Here is a 13,602-nt window from a genome sequence, read left to right as displayed (position 1 = left end):
GCCCCAGCTGTTCTTCCTCCTCACTCAGATCAGCCTCCAAAGGCAGCTGCCTCTCCGGTGGCTGGGAAATGTCGAAGTGCCCTGGGTCTATCTCTGCGTCCGATGCAGAGTATCCATCAGAGACTTCCCCAGACTCCAGAGCTGGCCCAAGTTCCTCCCCACAACCTCCTCATCGTCCAAGTCTGCCACCAGTGGGCCACAACAGAACGAATGAATGAATGAATGCTGCTCTGGATTTTTTTATTTCTCCAGAGTGTGGAGAAACACAGCATTAGGGGTCTCCACAAGGCTGGGCAGAAATGCCAAAATGGAATGGAATAGAATAGAATAGAATAGAATAGAATAGAATAGAATAGAATAGAATAGAATAGAATAGAATAGAATAGAATAGAATAGAATAGAATAAGGAATGGCAATGGCAATGGAATAGAATAGAATAGAATGGAATGGAATGGAATTTTTATTGGCCAAGTGTGATTGGACACACAAGGAATTTGTCTTGGTGCAGATGCTCTCAGTGTACATAAAAGAAAAGATACCTTCATCAAGGTACAACATTTACAACACAATTGATGGTCAGTATATCAATATAAATCATAAGGATTACCAGCAACAAAGTTACAGTCATACAGTCATAAGTGGAAAGAGATTAGTGATGGGAACTATGAAACGATTAATAGTAGTGCAGATTCAGTAAATAGTCTGACAGTGTTGAGGGAATTATTTGTTTAGCAGAGTGATGGCCTCCGGGAAAAAACTGTTCTTGTGTCTAGTTGTTCTAGTGTGCAGTGCTCTATAGCGTCGTTTTGAGGGTAGGAGTTGAAACAGTTTATGTCCAGGATGCGAGAAGTCTGTAAATATTTTCACGGCCCTCTTCTTGATTCGTGCAGTATACAGGGCCTCAATGGAAGGCAGGTTGGTAGCAATTATTTTTTCTGCAGTTCTAATTATCCTCTGAAGTCTGTGTTTTTCTTGTTAGGTTGCAGAACTGAACCAGACAGTTATGGAGGTGCAAATGACAGACTCAATAATTCCTCTGTAGAGAATGGGAACGGGAATAGGAATAGGAATAGGAATAGGAATAGGAATAGGAATAGGAATAAGAATAGAATAGAATAGAATAGAATAGAATAGAATAGAATAGAATAGAATAGAATAGAATAGAATAGAATAGAATAGAATAGAATAGAATAGAATAGAATAGAATAGAATAGAATAGAATAGAATAGAATAGAATAGAATAGAATAGAATAGAATAGAATAGAATAGAACAGAACAGAATTTTTTTATTGGCTCTCAGTGTATATAAAAGAAAAGGTACCTTCATCAAGGTACAACACTTAATGATAGTCAAAGGATACAAATTTAACACTTAATGATACAACACTTAATGATAGTCATAGGCTACAAATAAGCAATCAGGAAACAATCAATATCAATATAAATCGTAAGGATACCAGCAACTAGGTCACAGTCATACAGTCATAAGTGGAAGGAGATGGGTGGTGGGAACGCTGAGAAGATTAATAGCAGTGCAGACTTAGTGAATAGTTTGACAGTGTTGAGGGAATTATTTGTTTAGCAGAGTGATGGCCTTCGTGAAAAAACTGTTCTTGTGTCTAATTGTTCTGGTGTGCAGTGCTCTATAGCGTCGTTTTGAGGGTAGGAGTTGTAACAGTTTATGTCCAGAATGTGAGGGGTCTGTAGATATTTTCACAGCCCTCTTTTTGATTCGTGCAGTATACAGGTCCTCAATGGAAGGCAGGTTGGTAGCCATGGTTTTTGTGCATAGTGTTCGCAACCACACATTAAAAAAAGGTGCTGGATTCAAGTTGTGTGGTGATGGCCATCACCTTGATTTCCAGAGGGAAAGAGAAACCAAGGCCAGACAAACCATCATTCCTGGGTCTGATTTTGCCTTCCCCCCACCCTCTGAAAAAAATTAACCCAAAGACTTTAACATTCACCTCTTGCTCTCCCCGGCTGTAGGATCAGACGCCATCATCCGACAACACAAGGCGGCTTGTTTGCGGATCACCTCCCTCTTGGCCTGCAAAGACCTCCTCTGGATCGGCACCAGCGCAGGGGTCGTGCTGACCCTTCCCATCGCAGGCAACCCGGCTGTGCTGAAGATCCCGCCTCTCCCGGTGGGACTTTCCCAAGGCCACACCGGTCACGTCCGATTCCTCACGTCGGTCGAGCTGCCCGAAGGTTTTAACGTCCTGTTTCCCCTGCCAGGAGAACCAGGTAAGCTGGTAATAATGACGATGATGATGCAAAAAAGCGGATGAAACCATTGAATCACATACTGAGCTGTTGTAAGACAATAGCTCAGACCGACTACAAACAGCGTCACAACACAGTCACTCAGATGGTCCACTGGAACTTGTGTCACAACTACCATCTGCCTGTAGCAAAGAACTGGTGGGATCATAAGCCTGATTGAAAATGAGCATGCAAAACTACTGTGGGATTTCCAAATACAGACTGATAAAAGTTTTGGAACACAATACCCCGGATATCATGGTTGTGGAAAAGAAAAAAGTGTGGATAGTCGACATTACTATACCTGGTGACAGCAGAATCGATGAGAAACAACTTGAAAAAGTCACCAGATATCAAGATTTGAGAATCGAATTGCAGAGACTCTGGCATAAACCAGTGCAGGTGGTTCCAGTGGTACTCGGCACACTGGGAGCTGTGCCTAAAGACCTAGGCAAGCACTTAAAAGCAAATTGGCGCTGATAAGATCGCCATTGGTCAGCTGCAGAAGGCCACCTTACTGGGATCTGTTCACATAATCCGCCGATACATCACGCAGTCCTAAAGGCTTGGGAAGTGTTCGACTAGTGATCTGTGATACGAAATCCAGCATAGTTATCTCGTTTGCTGCGTATACTGTCATTTTGTGTAAATAAAATAACATTTATTAAATTTCCAAAAATTAAAATACACAGTACAAAAAACAACCACCATAATACACAAAAGCAAAAAAATATAAACAAAGACAGACGCATCGAAATTACAATACTAATAACAGCTTTTTCTACGTTGGTATCTCTATCCTATTTAACTTCTATACCCAGATTCTACTTCTGAGTATCTCTGTCTTAAACTTACAGCCTTGTTTAAATTACTTCAACTTCTATTCAGAATTCGATCTCATAACAAAAGTCTCCCTTAAGTTTTATGCCAGGAATACCATCTATTCCATATTAAATAGTACTCAGTATCTTCCCTCGCCTGAATTTCCATAGATCAGGGGTCTGCAAACTTAGCTCTTTTAAGACTTGTGGACTTCAACTCCCAGTGTTCCTCAGCCAGCTTTGCTGGCTGAGGGACTCTGGGAGTTGAAGTCCACAAGTCTTAAAGGGACCAAGTTTGCAGACCCCGCCATAGTTAATCTATCCATTTCTGCACATTCATATATTTTTTTAATTATAATTTGGTCCGGAGGAATATCTAAGCCAGCCAGAATTTTCAAGACGATTACCGAAGATCAGGGGACTGAGTTAGATTGGATCTTACCCAGAACAAATTCAGTATAAGTCCTTGTTTAGCGACTGAAATGATGACGGTGATGAAAAGACAATGTTGTGACCCAGTCCTTTGAAGGTTGTGTGGAATCAAACAGAGGATATTCAGTATTCAAGGCAGATGGCAGTACAGGTAGTCTTTGACTTGCGACCACAATGGAACCCAAGTTTTCCGTTGCTAAGTGAGTTATGCCTCATTTACGACTTTTCTAGCCACCGTTGTTAAGCAGACCTGGCTTTCCCCGTTGAATTTCCCATTGTCAGAATTTTGCAAAAGGGGATCGCATGACCCCAGGGACACTGCAACCATCGTAACTATGAATCAGCTGCCAAGCGTCCGGAATTTTGATCACGTGACCACTGGGATGCTGCAACGGTCGTGTGAAAAGGGGTCCTAAGTCACATTTTTCAGTGCCGTTGTACGGTCACTAAATGAACTGTCGTAAGTTGAGGACTGCTGTTGTGTCCCATTCCCCCTCCGACGACCGGGTCAAGGAAGTCCGTATCAAACGTGGCAACGAAGCCTTTGCAGCTTGCCAAATTCCTTCGAGGTTTATCAGGGCAGGCAGGAGTCCAAGTTGTGACTTCAGCAATAGAGTCCGATATCAGCAAACTAGATGAGACTTTGCTTGACTCAAGGTTGGAATGCCACAAGAAGGTCCTTTATATAGGCTGTGGGGTGTGGCTCCATGACTCAGCATTTATCCAGGCCTGCCCCTCCCTTCCTTCTGCTGGCGTCGCCTCTCAGATCTCCGGAAGCGAGGATCCTCCCACTTTTGAATTCTCTTCAGCTGGATCTGCTGCCGGTAATTCCAGCACGTGGCTGGCTTCCTGCTCACACGCTGTAGGAGTGAAGTTTATCGGGCTTGTCTGTTCACTCCTGGAATCCTCTCCAGGCATGGGGCCAGGGCCGGGGGGGCTGGAGGCATGACAGGCGGTTCATCTTCATTATCAGACTCGGAGTCTGATAACAGGCCCGGGTGGAGACAGGAGGGGCCCGGCTGAGGAGAGGAGGGAGGACGAGGCACAACAACTGCCTTCATTTATTCTTTTAAGAATGCATGTAATTCCAGAAAACAATGGGAAAGGAGGAAAAAATGAGATTCGTACCTATGCATTGGCAACAGATGATGTCAGCGTGAATATTCGTAATTAGCAAACTTCAAGTTACAGGTATAATCCTCAACTTACATCCACAATTGACCCCCAAATTTAAATTGCTAAGCCAGACAGTTGTTAAGTGAGTTTGGCCCCATTTTACGACCTTCCTTGCCACAGCTGTTAAGTGAATCACTGCAGTTGTTAAGTTAGTCACCCGGTTGTTAAGTGAATCTGGCTTCCCCACTGACTTGGCTCGTCCGAAGGTCGCAAAAGGGGATCATGTGACCCTGCAACCGTCATAAATACGAACCAGTTGCCAAACGTCCAAAATTTTGATCATGTGAGCGTAGGGACGCTGGCAACGGTCATAAGCGTGAAAAACAGGCCCTGAGTCACGTTCTTCGGTAATAACGTTGTAACTTCAAACGGTCGCTAAATGAATGGTCGTAAGGCGAAGACTTACCCAACACAGTACATTTGGTTTTACTTTTTGGTAGATTCACGTTAGCTTGGTGCAGAATTGTCTCTTGATCGGCTCCCTCTCTCGCCCAGGTACAGACAAATCCAGCGAGTTGGACAAACGGGATTCGACGCGACACCGGTCGTCCAAATCCAAAATGCTCGTGGTCAGCGGTGGCGACGGTTACGAGGACTTCAGACTCACCAACAGCAGTGAGACCGTGGGCCGGGACGACAGCACAAACCACCTCCTTCTCTGGAGAGTCTGATGTGGGTCGGAACGCCCGCTCCCCCCGTTCGGGGTAGGCCGGGGCAGAGAGCGAGAAAGAGAGAGAGAAAGAGAGAGAGAGAGAGATCCGAACTCCCGTCCTCGCCGTTCACACCTGAACGGGGACTCCTTTAGCTGTGCGTCGCCCTCCCTCTCGATTGTCACCCGGAGGGAGCCGTGCCTTGAGGAGAATTGTTGCCGATCCCCGCCTACCGACCCCCTTAGAACGCACACCCATCCTGCGCACACCTCGCGCTTACCGCTGTCTCTTTTAAGTGTAACGGGAAGGCACACGCACACTTGTGCGTGCGAGAGGCTGGAGGAAGGCCCGAGGGGGGCCACGCTGTTACGCTGGGACGGCCGAAAGAAAGGGATAGTCGGTGGAAACGATTTGGTGAGATTGTCCCCGGCACGACCCACCGAGGGATTGGATCTTGCGCCGATGAAGGTCTTTGAAGCGATCTCAGGAGATCTAGACCGCATCCAGAAATCTACGCTCCATCCAGAGTTCGATTCGCCCACATGCTTTTCAAAAAAAAAAAAGGAGGTTCAAAACCCGCAAATCCACCCGTCACCTCCCGACACTTCGCAGGCTCGGTATCTTCCGATCACTCCGTTTCACCGTTTGAACGCTACCGGCAGGGTTGGGGGGTGGGGAATTCCTTTTCCTCGGCCACCAGGGTACCGATAACTCGAGGGGGCTCTTTCGCTTGCACACGGGTACGCGTGTGTCTTTTATTTTTTTCCAAGTGTATGTATAAATAATCTTTTATTTATTGTTGATCGGAGCAAATAGGAGCTGTTTGGGGGCCACGGGATTTGAAACTGTGTACGGAACGGCGGATGCTTAACGGCCGTTTCCTCGTCTCGTCCGAAGACGGTCCGAATGATGATGGCGGAAAATGTCCTCGCTCTACGGCAACGGCAGAGGTTGCCTTGGTGTGTACAGGAGGTTACGGCCTGTTGTAATGGAGTCATTCCAGAGTAGCTGAAGTGTGTATGTTTGTGTGTGTGTGTGTGTGTGGTTGTTTATAAAGGGCTGGTTGGGACAAAGAAATTGTGGGGAGGGGAGACAGTTAACGAGGGTTTCGAAAAGTGTTTTTAACCTGGGCAATTTTAAAACGGGTGGACTTCAACTCCCAGAATTCCCTGGCCACCTGGGGAATTCTGGGAGTGGCAGTCAGAATAAAAGAATAACAAAGAGTTGGAAGGGACCTTTGAGGTCTTCTAGTCCAGGGATCTCCAACCTTGACAACTTTAAGCCTGGGAGGACTTCAACTCCCAGAATCCCCCAGCCAGCAAAGCTGGCTGGGGAATTCTGGGAGTTGAAGTCCTCCAGGCTTAAAGTTGCCGAGGTTGGAGACTCCTGTTCTAGTCCAACCACAGTTCATTTAGTGACCACTCAAAGTCACAGCGGCACTGAAAAAAGTGACTTTACGACCGTTTTTCACAGTTACGACCTTTTGCGGCATTCCCATAATCATGTGATCAAAATTCAGACATCGGTTCATTTTATGACCATTGCTGTGTCCCGGAGTTACGTGTCTCCCTTTTGCGACCTTCTCAGGAGCCCAGTCCACGGGGAAACCATATTCACTTAACAATGGCAGTGTTTCCCTTAACAACTGAGCCCCCCCACCACCACCAAAAAAAGGTCGTAAAATGGGGCAAACCTCACTTAAGAACAGAACCTTCGGGCTCCCTTGCGGTCGTACGTCGAGGACTGCCTGTACCATTTCAGGCAGAAAGGGTTATCTCATCTTTTCTTAAAAACTGTTGGAGCACCCACAACTTCTGGATTTAACACCACACTACACACACTAGCTGGGGAATTCTGGGAGTTGAAGTCCCCACCCGTCTTTAAAATTGCCCAGGTTGAGTAGAACCGATGCAGCGTTGCAATCCAAAGCAGACCGTCCTTGCACAGACCCACCAAATCCTCAACCACTGCATTTTCCTTGGGGCTTTCTCACCGTGGCATCCCGGAGGAAGAAGTGGGGGCGCCCCCCCGAAAACGAGAGGTTTACAGCCCCACCCCACCCCACCCCAACCTGGTACCTTGTACAGTATTTATATTTTGTGTATTTTTTTTTTTAAATGCCAGCTCTTCACTGTTTGCAGTAGGGGACGAAGAGGCGTGGAAAGCTTAGCAGCACTTAATTTGCAGGCGGCTTTTTTTTTTAGGAACATCGAGCACCCCCAAAAAGAAAAATATAAACACCCCCCCTCCCCAAAGAACGGCTGTGTTTGTTATCCTCTGCTGCCCCAGAAAATTGGGAGAAAAGCAAGACTGCGAACGAAGCAGCAATTACACCTAAAATGAAATAGTGGGTCTGCGCGTCACCACTCTTGGGCATGGTTACGAGAAGAGATTGGAGAGGAACAAAAATATTAAGATTACCGGAGTGTTCATGAGAATTCGTAGGGACTCTTCAGGGGTGAATTTTAGTCTCTATCTGGCGTTCCTTCGGCCATGTGTTCCTCGATGAGAACTTCAGCCATCCAATGCGGGCTGACCCATATATAAATTGTGCCAAATCTGTCCATGTTTTGCAACCTACAACTCTTTAGAGAATGTGAGAAAAGGCAGATTCCTAATTTCCTAAATGCATAACTTTTTAGTTGGTAGGCAGACTGTTAGGATATAATAATGGGCCTCTGGTTGCTCAACAGACTAAGCAATCTGTTATTAACACAGCTGCTTGCAATTACTGCAAGTTCAAGTCCCACCAGGCCCAAGGTTGACTCAGCCTTCCATCCTTTATAAGGTAGGTAAAATGAGGACCCAGATTGTTGGGGGGGCAATAAGTTGACTTTGTATATAATATTTATATTGATATACTGACCATCAATTGTGTTGTAAATGTTGTACCTTGATGAACGTATCTTTTCTTTTATGTACACTGAGAGCATCTGCACCAAGACAAATTCCTTGTGTATCCAATCACACTTGGCCAATAAAAATTCTATTCTAATATACAAATGGATGAAGACTATTGCTTGACATAGTGTAAGCCGCCCTGAGTCTTCGGAGAAAGGCGGGATATAAATGCAAATAATAATAATAATAATCAGTAGAAGTCGAGCAACTTGGGAGATCAATAACTTAAACCAGTCTTAAGGGGCCCTTGGTGCTTTCTGAACTTCCTTGCTTTCTTGCAGACTTTCATTACCCAACTAAGTAATACCTTCAGTGCTAGAAGGGAGTGGGTTATGCAGGGGGGAGGAGAAGGGAAAGGAGTGGGGGGAGAAGACTGTGGTATCCTTGGTGTTCTCTGAGCTGTGCTGTTTTCTTGCAGACATTTCATGACCCAACTAGGTAACATCATCAATGTTAGAAGGGAGTGGAGAGACAATACCTTGAAATCTTCTATCACCGATGGTGTTTTCTTAGTTTCGGCATGAAACATCTGCAAGAAAACAACTAATCTCAGAGACCACTAAAGACCTCACAGTTCTCCTCCTCCCTTTTTCCTCCACAAACCCCACTCCCTTCCAGCACTGATGATGTTACCTAGCTGGGTTATGAAACGCCTGCAAAAAAACCCCACCAAGCTCAAGAGAGCACCAAGGACCCTATTGTTCAACCTTGGCTACAGTCTTTCTCTTCTGTTGGTAGCAATTTAAGGATTTGAAACGTATCCAGGGAGAAGTTATTTGGACCCCAGATTGTGCGCTTGCTTGCAATCTAAATAATAAATTCCGTACTACAGATTTTTTTTGATCCCTTCTCCATCCCTGAGCACTTAGAATCACAGTCTGGGTGGTTGAGCTTCCTAATTCATCAAAACTCGAAACTTTTAGAACTAAACTAAAATGTCATTTTATCCGGTCGGTTTTTGAAAAGAGACCGTAGCTTGTTCTTCGCCTGACTTCTGCACACTCCTCAGTTATTGCTGATCTTTGAATCCGTGATACAAAACACGCACCTAAACATTGGGCCTTAACTTTCGGTTCAGACGGATTTGTGACCTAGATTTTGTTCGACTTCAAGATTGATTTGTTAAAATACAGTCCATTTCAAGATAATATTAGGATAGGGTTTTTTTTTGTTTTGTTTTTTTGTAACCCTCCTAAGTCTGACAATAAAAGCATCACTTTCTCAGCTGAGCTTGAAAAGCCAGCACTTGGTTTATTATTACGTGGAAAGGAGACCACCAGGAAATCCCGGGCATGGGGGAGGAAAAAAACATCCTGCAAGCAGGCAGTGGCAAGCATTCTCTTTTACGGCCGTGGAAGGACCGTGGAGGTGCCAAAATAGCCACCAGATCTTATGCTCGGAAGCTTTATTTTTCTAGAGCGGTTTTTGTCTAGTCTCAGCAACATGGAAATTGGATGGGCTTCAACTCCCAGAATCCCCCAGCCGACGGGGAATTGTCTAGACCAGGGCTCTCCAACCTTGGTCCCTTTAAGACTTGTGGACTTCAACTCCCAGAGTCCCTCAGCCAGCAAACCTTTAGAACAGGGGTCTCCAACCTTGATCCCTTTAAGACTTGTGGACTTCAACTCCCAGAGTCCCTCAGCCAGCAAACCTTTAGAACAGGGGTCTCCAACCTTGATCCCTTTAAGACTTGTGGACTTCAACTCCCAGAGTCCCTCAGCCAGCAAACCTTTAGAACAGGGGTCTCCAACCTTGATCCCTTTAAGACTTGTGGACTTCAACTCCCAGAGTCCCTCAGCCAGCAAATCTTTAGAACAGGGGTCTCCAACCTTGATCCCTTTAAGACTTGTGGACTTCAACTCCCAGAGTCCCTCAGCCAGCAAAGCTGGCTGAGGAACTCTGGGAGTTAAAGTCCACAAGTCTTAAAGGGACCAAGGTTGGAGAGCCCTGGTCTAGACTCCAACTTGGCTTTTTGAAGAGAAAAATCAGATAGCTGTAAGCTTGAAGTCTCCTTCAAGCGCTGGGGACTCCATTTTGTTGTGTTGGCCACATCAAAGGGACCTTATTGTGGGACTTTTCCGACACCCCGATCTTACGTGAAAGCTCTCCCAGCAGGTCCTTCCAAGCCTCTTAACATCTGGCCTTCGTTCTTCTGAACATCTGCAGGAGGCCACCTTACAAACCTTCCCAGATATGTGTGGGCTTCTTCATCCATCTCCATTTCTCTTAGGGCCAAAGTCTTAACGAAGCCATCCAACCTCATGAGCTTTCAGCCATCGCTTCTCCCAAGATGGAGAGGTCCAGCGAAGAAGGGGGACTAAAAGTCAAGCTGGCCACCACCATCTCAACTGTTTGGATGCCCCTGTACTGTACGTCATTTTTTCTCCCCTTGCTGTCGCCCCTGGCCAAATAGAATTTGGACATCCGCTTAGAGGAGTTCATTTAGCGACCATTCCAAGTAACAACAACGGCACCAAAAAAAGCGGCTTAATGATTTTTTTTGCATGACCGTTGCAGAAACCCCCCGGGTCACACGATCGTAATTCAAGACGCTTGGCAACCGATTCATATTTATGACGGTCAAAATGTCCCGGGGTCGTGCGATCCCCTTTTGCGACCTGAGTCAAGCCAAGTCAATGGGGAAGCCTGACTCAACTTAACAACCGTGTTCCTCACTTAACGACGGCGGTGATGGATTTAACCGTGGATAGAAAGGTGGTGAATTTTTTTTTTAAATTTTTATTTATTTATTTATTTGCATTTATATCCCGCCCTTCTCCGAAGACTCAGGGCGGCTTACACTATGTCAAGCAATAGTCTTCATCCATTTGTATATTATATACAAAGTCAACTTATTGCCCCCAACAATCTGGGTCCTCATTTTACCTACCTTATAAAGGATGGAAGGCTGAGTCAACCTTGGGCCTGGTGGGACTTGAATTTGCAGTAATTGCAGGCAGCTGCTGTTAATAACAGACAGACTTAGTCCGTTGAGCCACCAGAAATGGGACAAAATGCATTTAACGAGAGAAATTTGGGGCTCCATTGAGGCCGTAAGTCGAGGACTACCTGCATTAACCCCAGATCACTCCAGCCTGCTGAAGATAATGATTGTGGACCTATGTTGACTATCTAGACTTCACTATTATTTGCAGTTCTTTTTTTAGAATGCTTTCTCACCTGGCCTCTGTTCCCGCAAGCCCTCCTTGGAGGCGATCCAAAATTGTCTCCGAATTATAATTGTCTCCCAAGGGGTGGAAACAGGGAAATTATAACATGCGAGAGGAGACCTTGTATCACCTGTATTTAGGTAGCATTTGAACCAATTTAGGGATTTTGTTTTTCCTGGCCCTGGATTTTTGTTTTCGTCTACAGCTTGATAAGCACGGAAAATCCTTTAAAAAGACCAAACGGCTGAATTCTTGGCTGAAAAGGGATTTCGTAATTCTCTGGAAGTTCATACGTTCTCCACATCGGCAAGTTGATGTGTGGGTTTCAACTTAGAGATTCCCACTGGAATTTAGTGAATTTTTCCACGTTGGCCCCTCGGAAGACGCGTAGACTTCAACTCCCAGAATTTCCCTGAAAATTCATAATTTCTCCACTTCGGTGCTGGAAGATGGGTGGATTTCAACTCCTTGGAAATTCATAATTTTTCCACTTCGGCTATTTTAAGAAAAGTGGACTTCAGCTCCCAGAATTCCCTTGGAAATTCATAATTTCTCCACTTTGGCGCTGGAAGATGGGTGGACTTCAACTCCCAGAATTCCCCTGCCAGTGCCACAGTGAAGAAGTGATCTCTATGCTAAATTATAACTCTATGACTCTATAAGACTTTCAGCCGACTTTTCGCACAGGATTAGAATCTCTGAATTTTTAAAGTGAAAGGGTTCTTAGAGGCCATCTATTTCAACAACTTAATACAGGGAGTCCTCGAGTTACAACAATTCGTTTTAGCGGCTGTTCAAAGTTAACAAGAGCGCTGAAAAAAGTGACATGACTGTTTTTCACAGTTACGACCCTTAAAGCTTTCCCATGGTCAGAATTCAGCCACTTGGCAACAGGTTCACATTTATGACGGCTGCAGCCTCCGGGGGGGGGGGGGTCAAAGAAAGTCAATGGGGAAGCCAGATTCACTTAACAACCATGGCAAGAAAAGCTGTAACAAAGGGCAAAACTCACTTAACAACCGTCTCGCCTAGCAACAGAAATTTTGGGCTCAATTGTGGTTGTAAGTTGAGGACTCCCTGTAGAAAGCTTTACTGGGGCTCAGAGTTTCAAGAAAATAAGCATCAGGAATTCTGTTCGGGGATCCTCCAAAAAAGGGAATGATTATAATTTTCATTAATGAACTTGCTAGTGATTTTCATGCTTGGCCACTGGAAGATGGGTGGACTTCAACTCCCAGAATTCCCCAGCCTGCAGGCTGGGGAATTCTGGGAGTTGAAGTCCATCCATCTTCCAGTGGCCCAATTTGAGAAACCCAGAAGCCGTTGTTGTAGGAAACAGCCATTTTCTTCAAACTTGTTCTAAAGTGTTTTTATTAATTTTTACTCTTGTGTACTCCTGGGTGGATATCTCTCTACCCTTCATCAACCTTGGCACCAATGCTTCGTCCAAATTTACAGTGCTCCCCACACCCAAAAGCACAGTCTCATATCTCAACACCTTAAAGAGAAAAACTTTTCCCACGATAAAACTCCCATCACCGACTGTGGAAACGTCTCTCCTTAAGATTTTTCCCCATAGGACATTTTTGGGCTCAGCTTTGGCGAGAAAAAAAATAATAATAACTTTCTGCACATGCTCAATAGGGTCTCTCCGCAACTCGTCCCTTGCACACGGCTGCTGGTTGTGACAATTTCCAGATGGATGTGCAAAACCCAAGAAATAACCCCACCCACCCACCCTCATTTAGAACAAAACAGGAATGGTTAGTTAGATAGTCATCCAGAATAAATTGGCAGGAATTAAATCACTCCAACCTGCAGATGGTTGAAGGATTGCCCGCGTTCTGATCTTGTAGCGCCAAACAACCCAAAGGTGGTATCCAGGTTGGCGCAGACCCCACAACCGTCGTTGGCAAATGCTTCTTGCTTTTCTCCCACAGCGTCATTTTTAACCCCCTTGGTGGGTTCGATCGAGCCCCTTCGGCTTCCGACGTCTTGTAAATATTTGGTATATATCTCACTTCCTCTGTAAATATTCCCCGAGTCTTTTTTGTTGTTGGTTGTTGTTGTTGTTGTTGTTGTTTGGATGGTCAAGGCGAATTTAATGGCATATTTTTATATATCTTTCAGGAGCACAAGCGAGGGTTCTCGGTCACAGTTTTTAAGTTATAATAAAAGTTCATGTCA

General features: G+C 45.1%; 1 protein-coding gene across 1 annotated transcript in view; it reads left to right on the top strand.

The window, feature by feature from the left end:
• The window catches only part of ARHGEF17 (Rho guanine nucleotide exchange factor 17), a 153,167-nt gene extending 145,608 nt beyond the window's left edge, over window positions 1–7,559 (top strand). Inside the window, exons 20-21 of the mRNA XM_058184923.1 lie at window positions 1,990–2,247; window positions 5,190–7,559. Of these exons, the coding sequence (XP_058040906.1) occupies window positions 1,990–2,247; window positions 5,190–5,365 (434 nt within the window). The 3' untranslated portion in view covers window positions 5,366–7,559. The remainder of the gene's footprint in view (window positions 1–1,989; window positions 2,248–5,189) is intronic.
• Window positions 7,560–13,602: the final 6,043 nt, after the last annotated feature.

This window comes from Ahaetulla prasina, chromosome 5, assembly GCF_028640845.1.
Source record: "Ahaetulla prasina isolate Xishuangbanna chromosome 5, ASM2864084v1, whole genome shotgun sequence".
NCBI classification, from domain to species: Eukaryota; Metazoa; Chordata; class Lepidosauria; order Squamata; family Colubridae; genus Ahaetulla; species Ahaetulla prasina.
The sequence above is the reverse complement of the archived record's forward strand: the minus strand, read 5'-3'. Positions and strand labels throughout refer to the sequence as shown.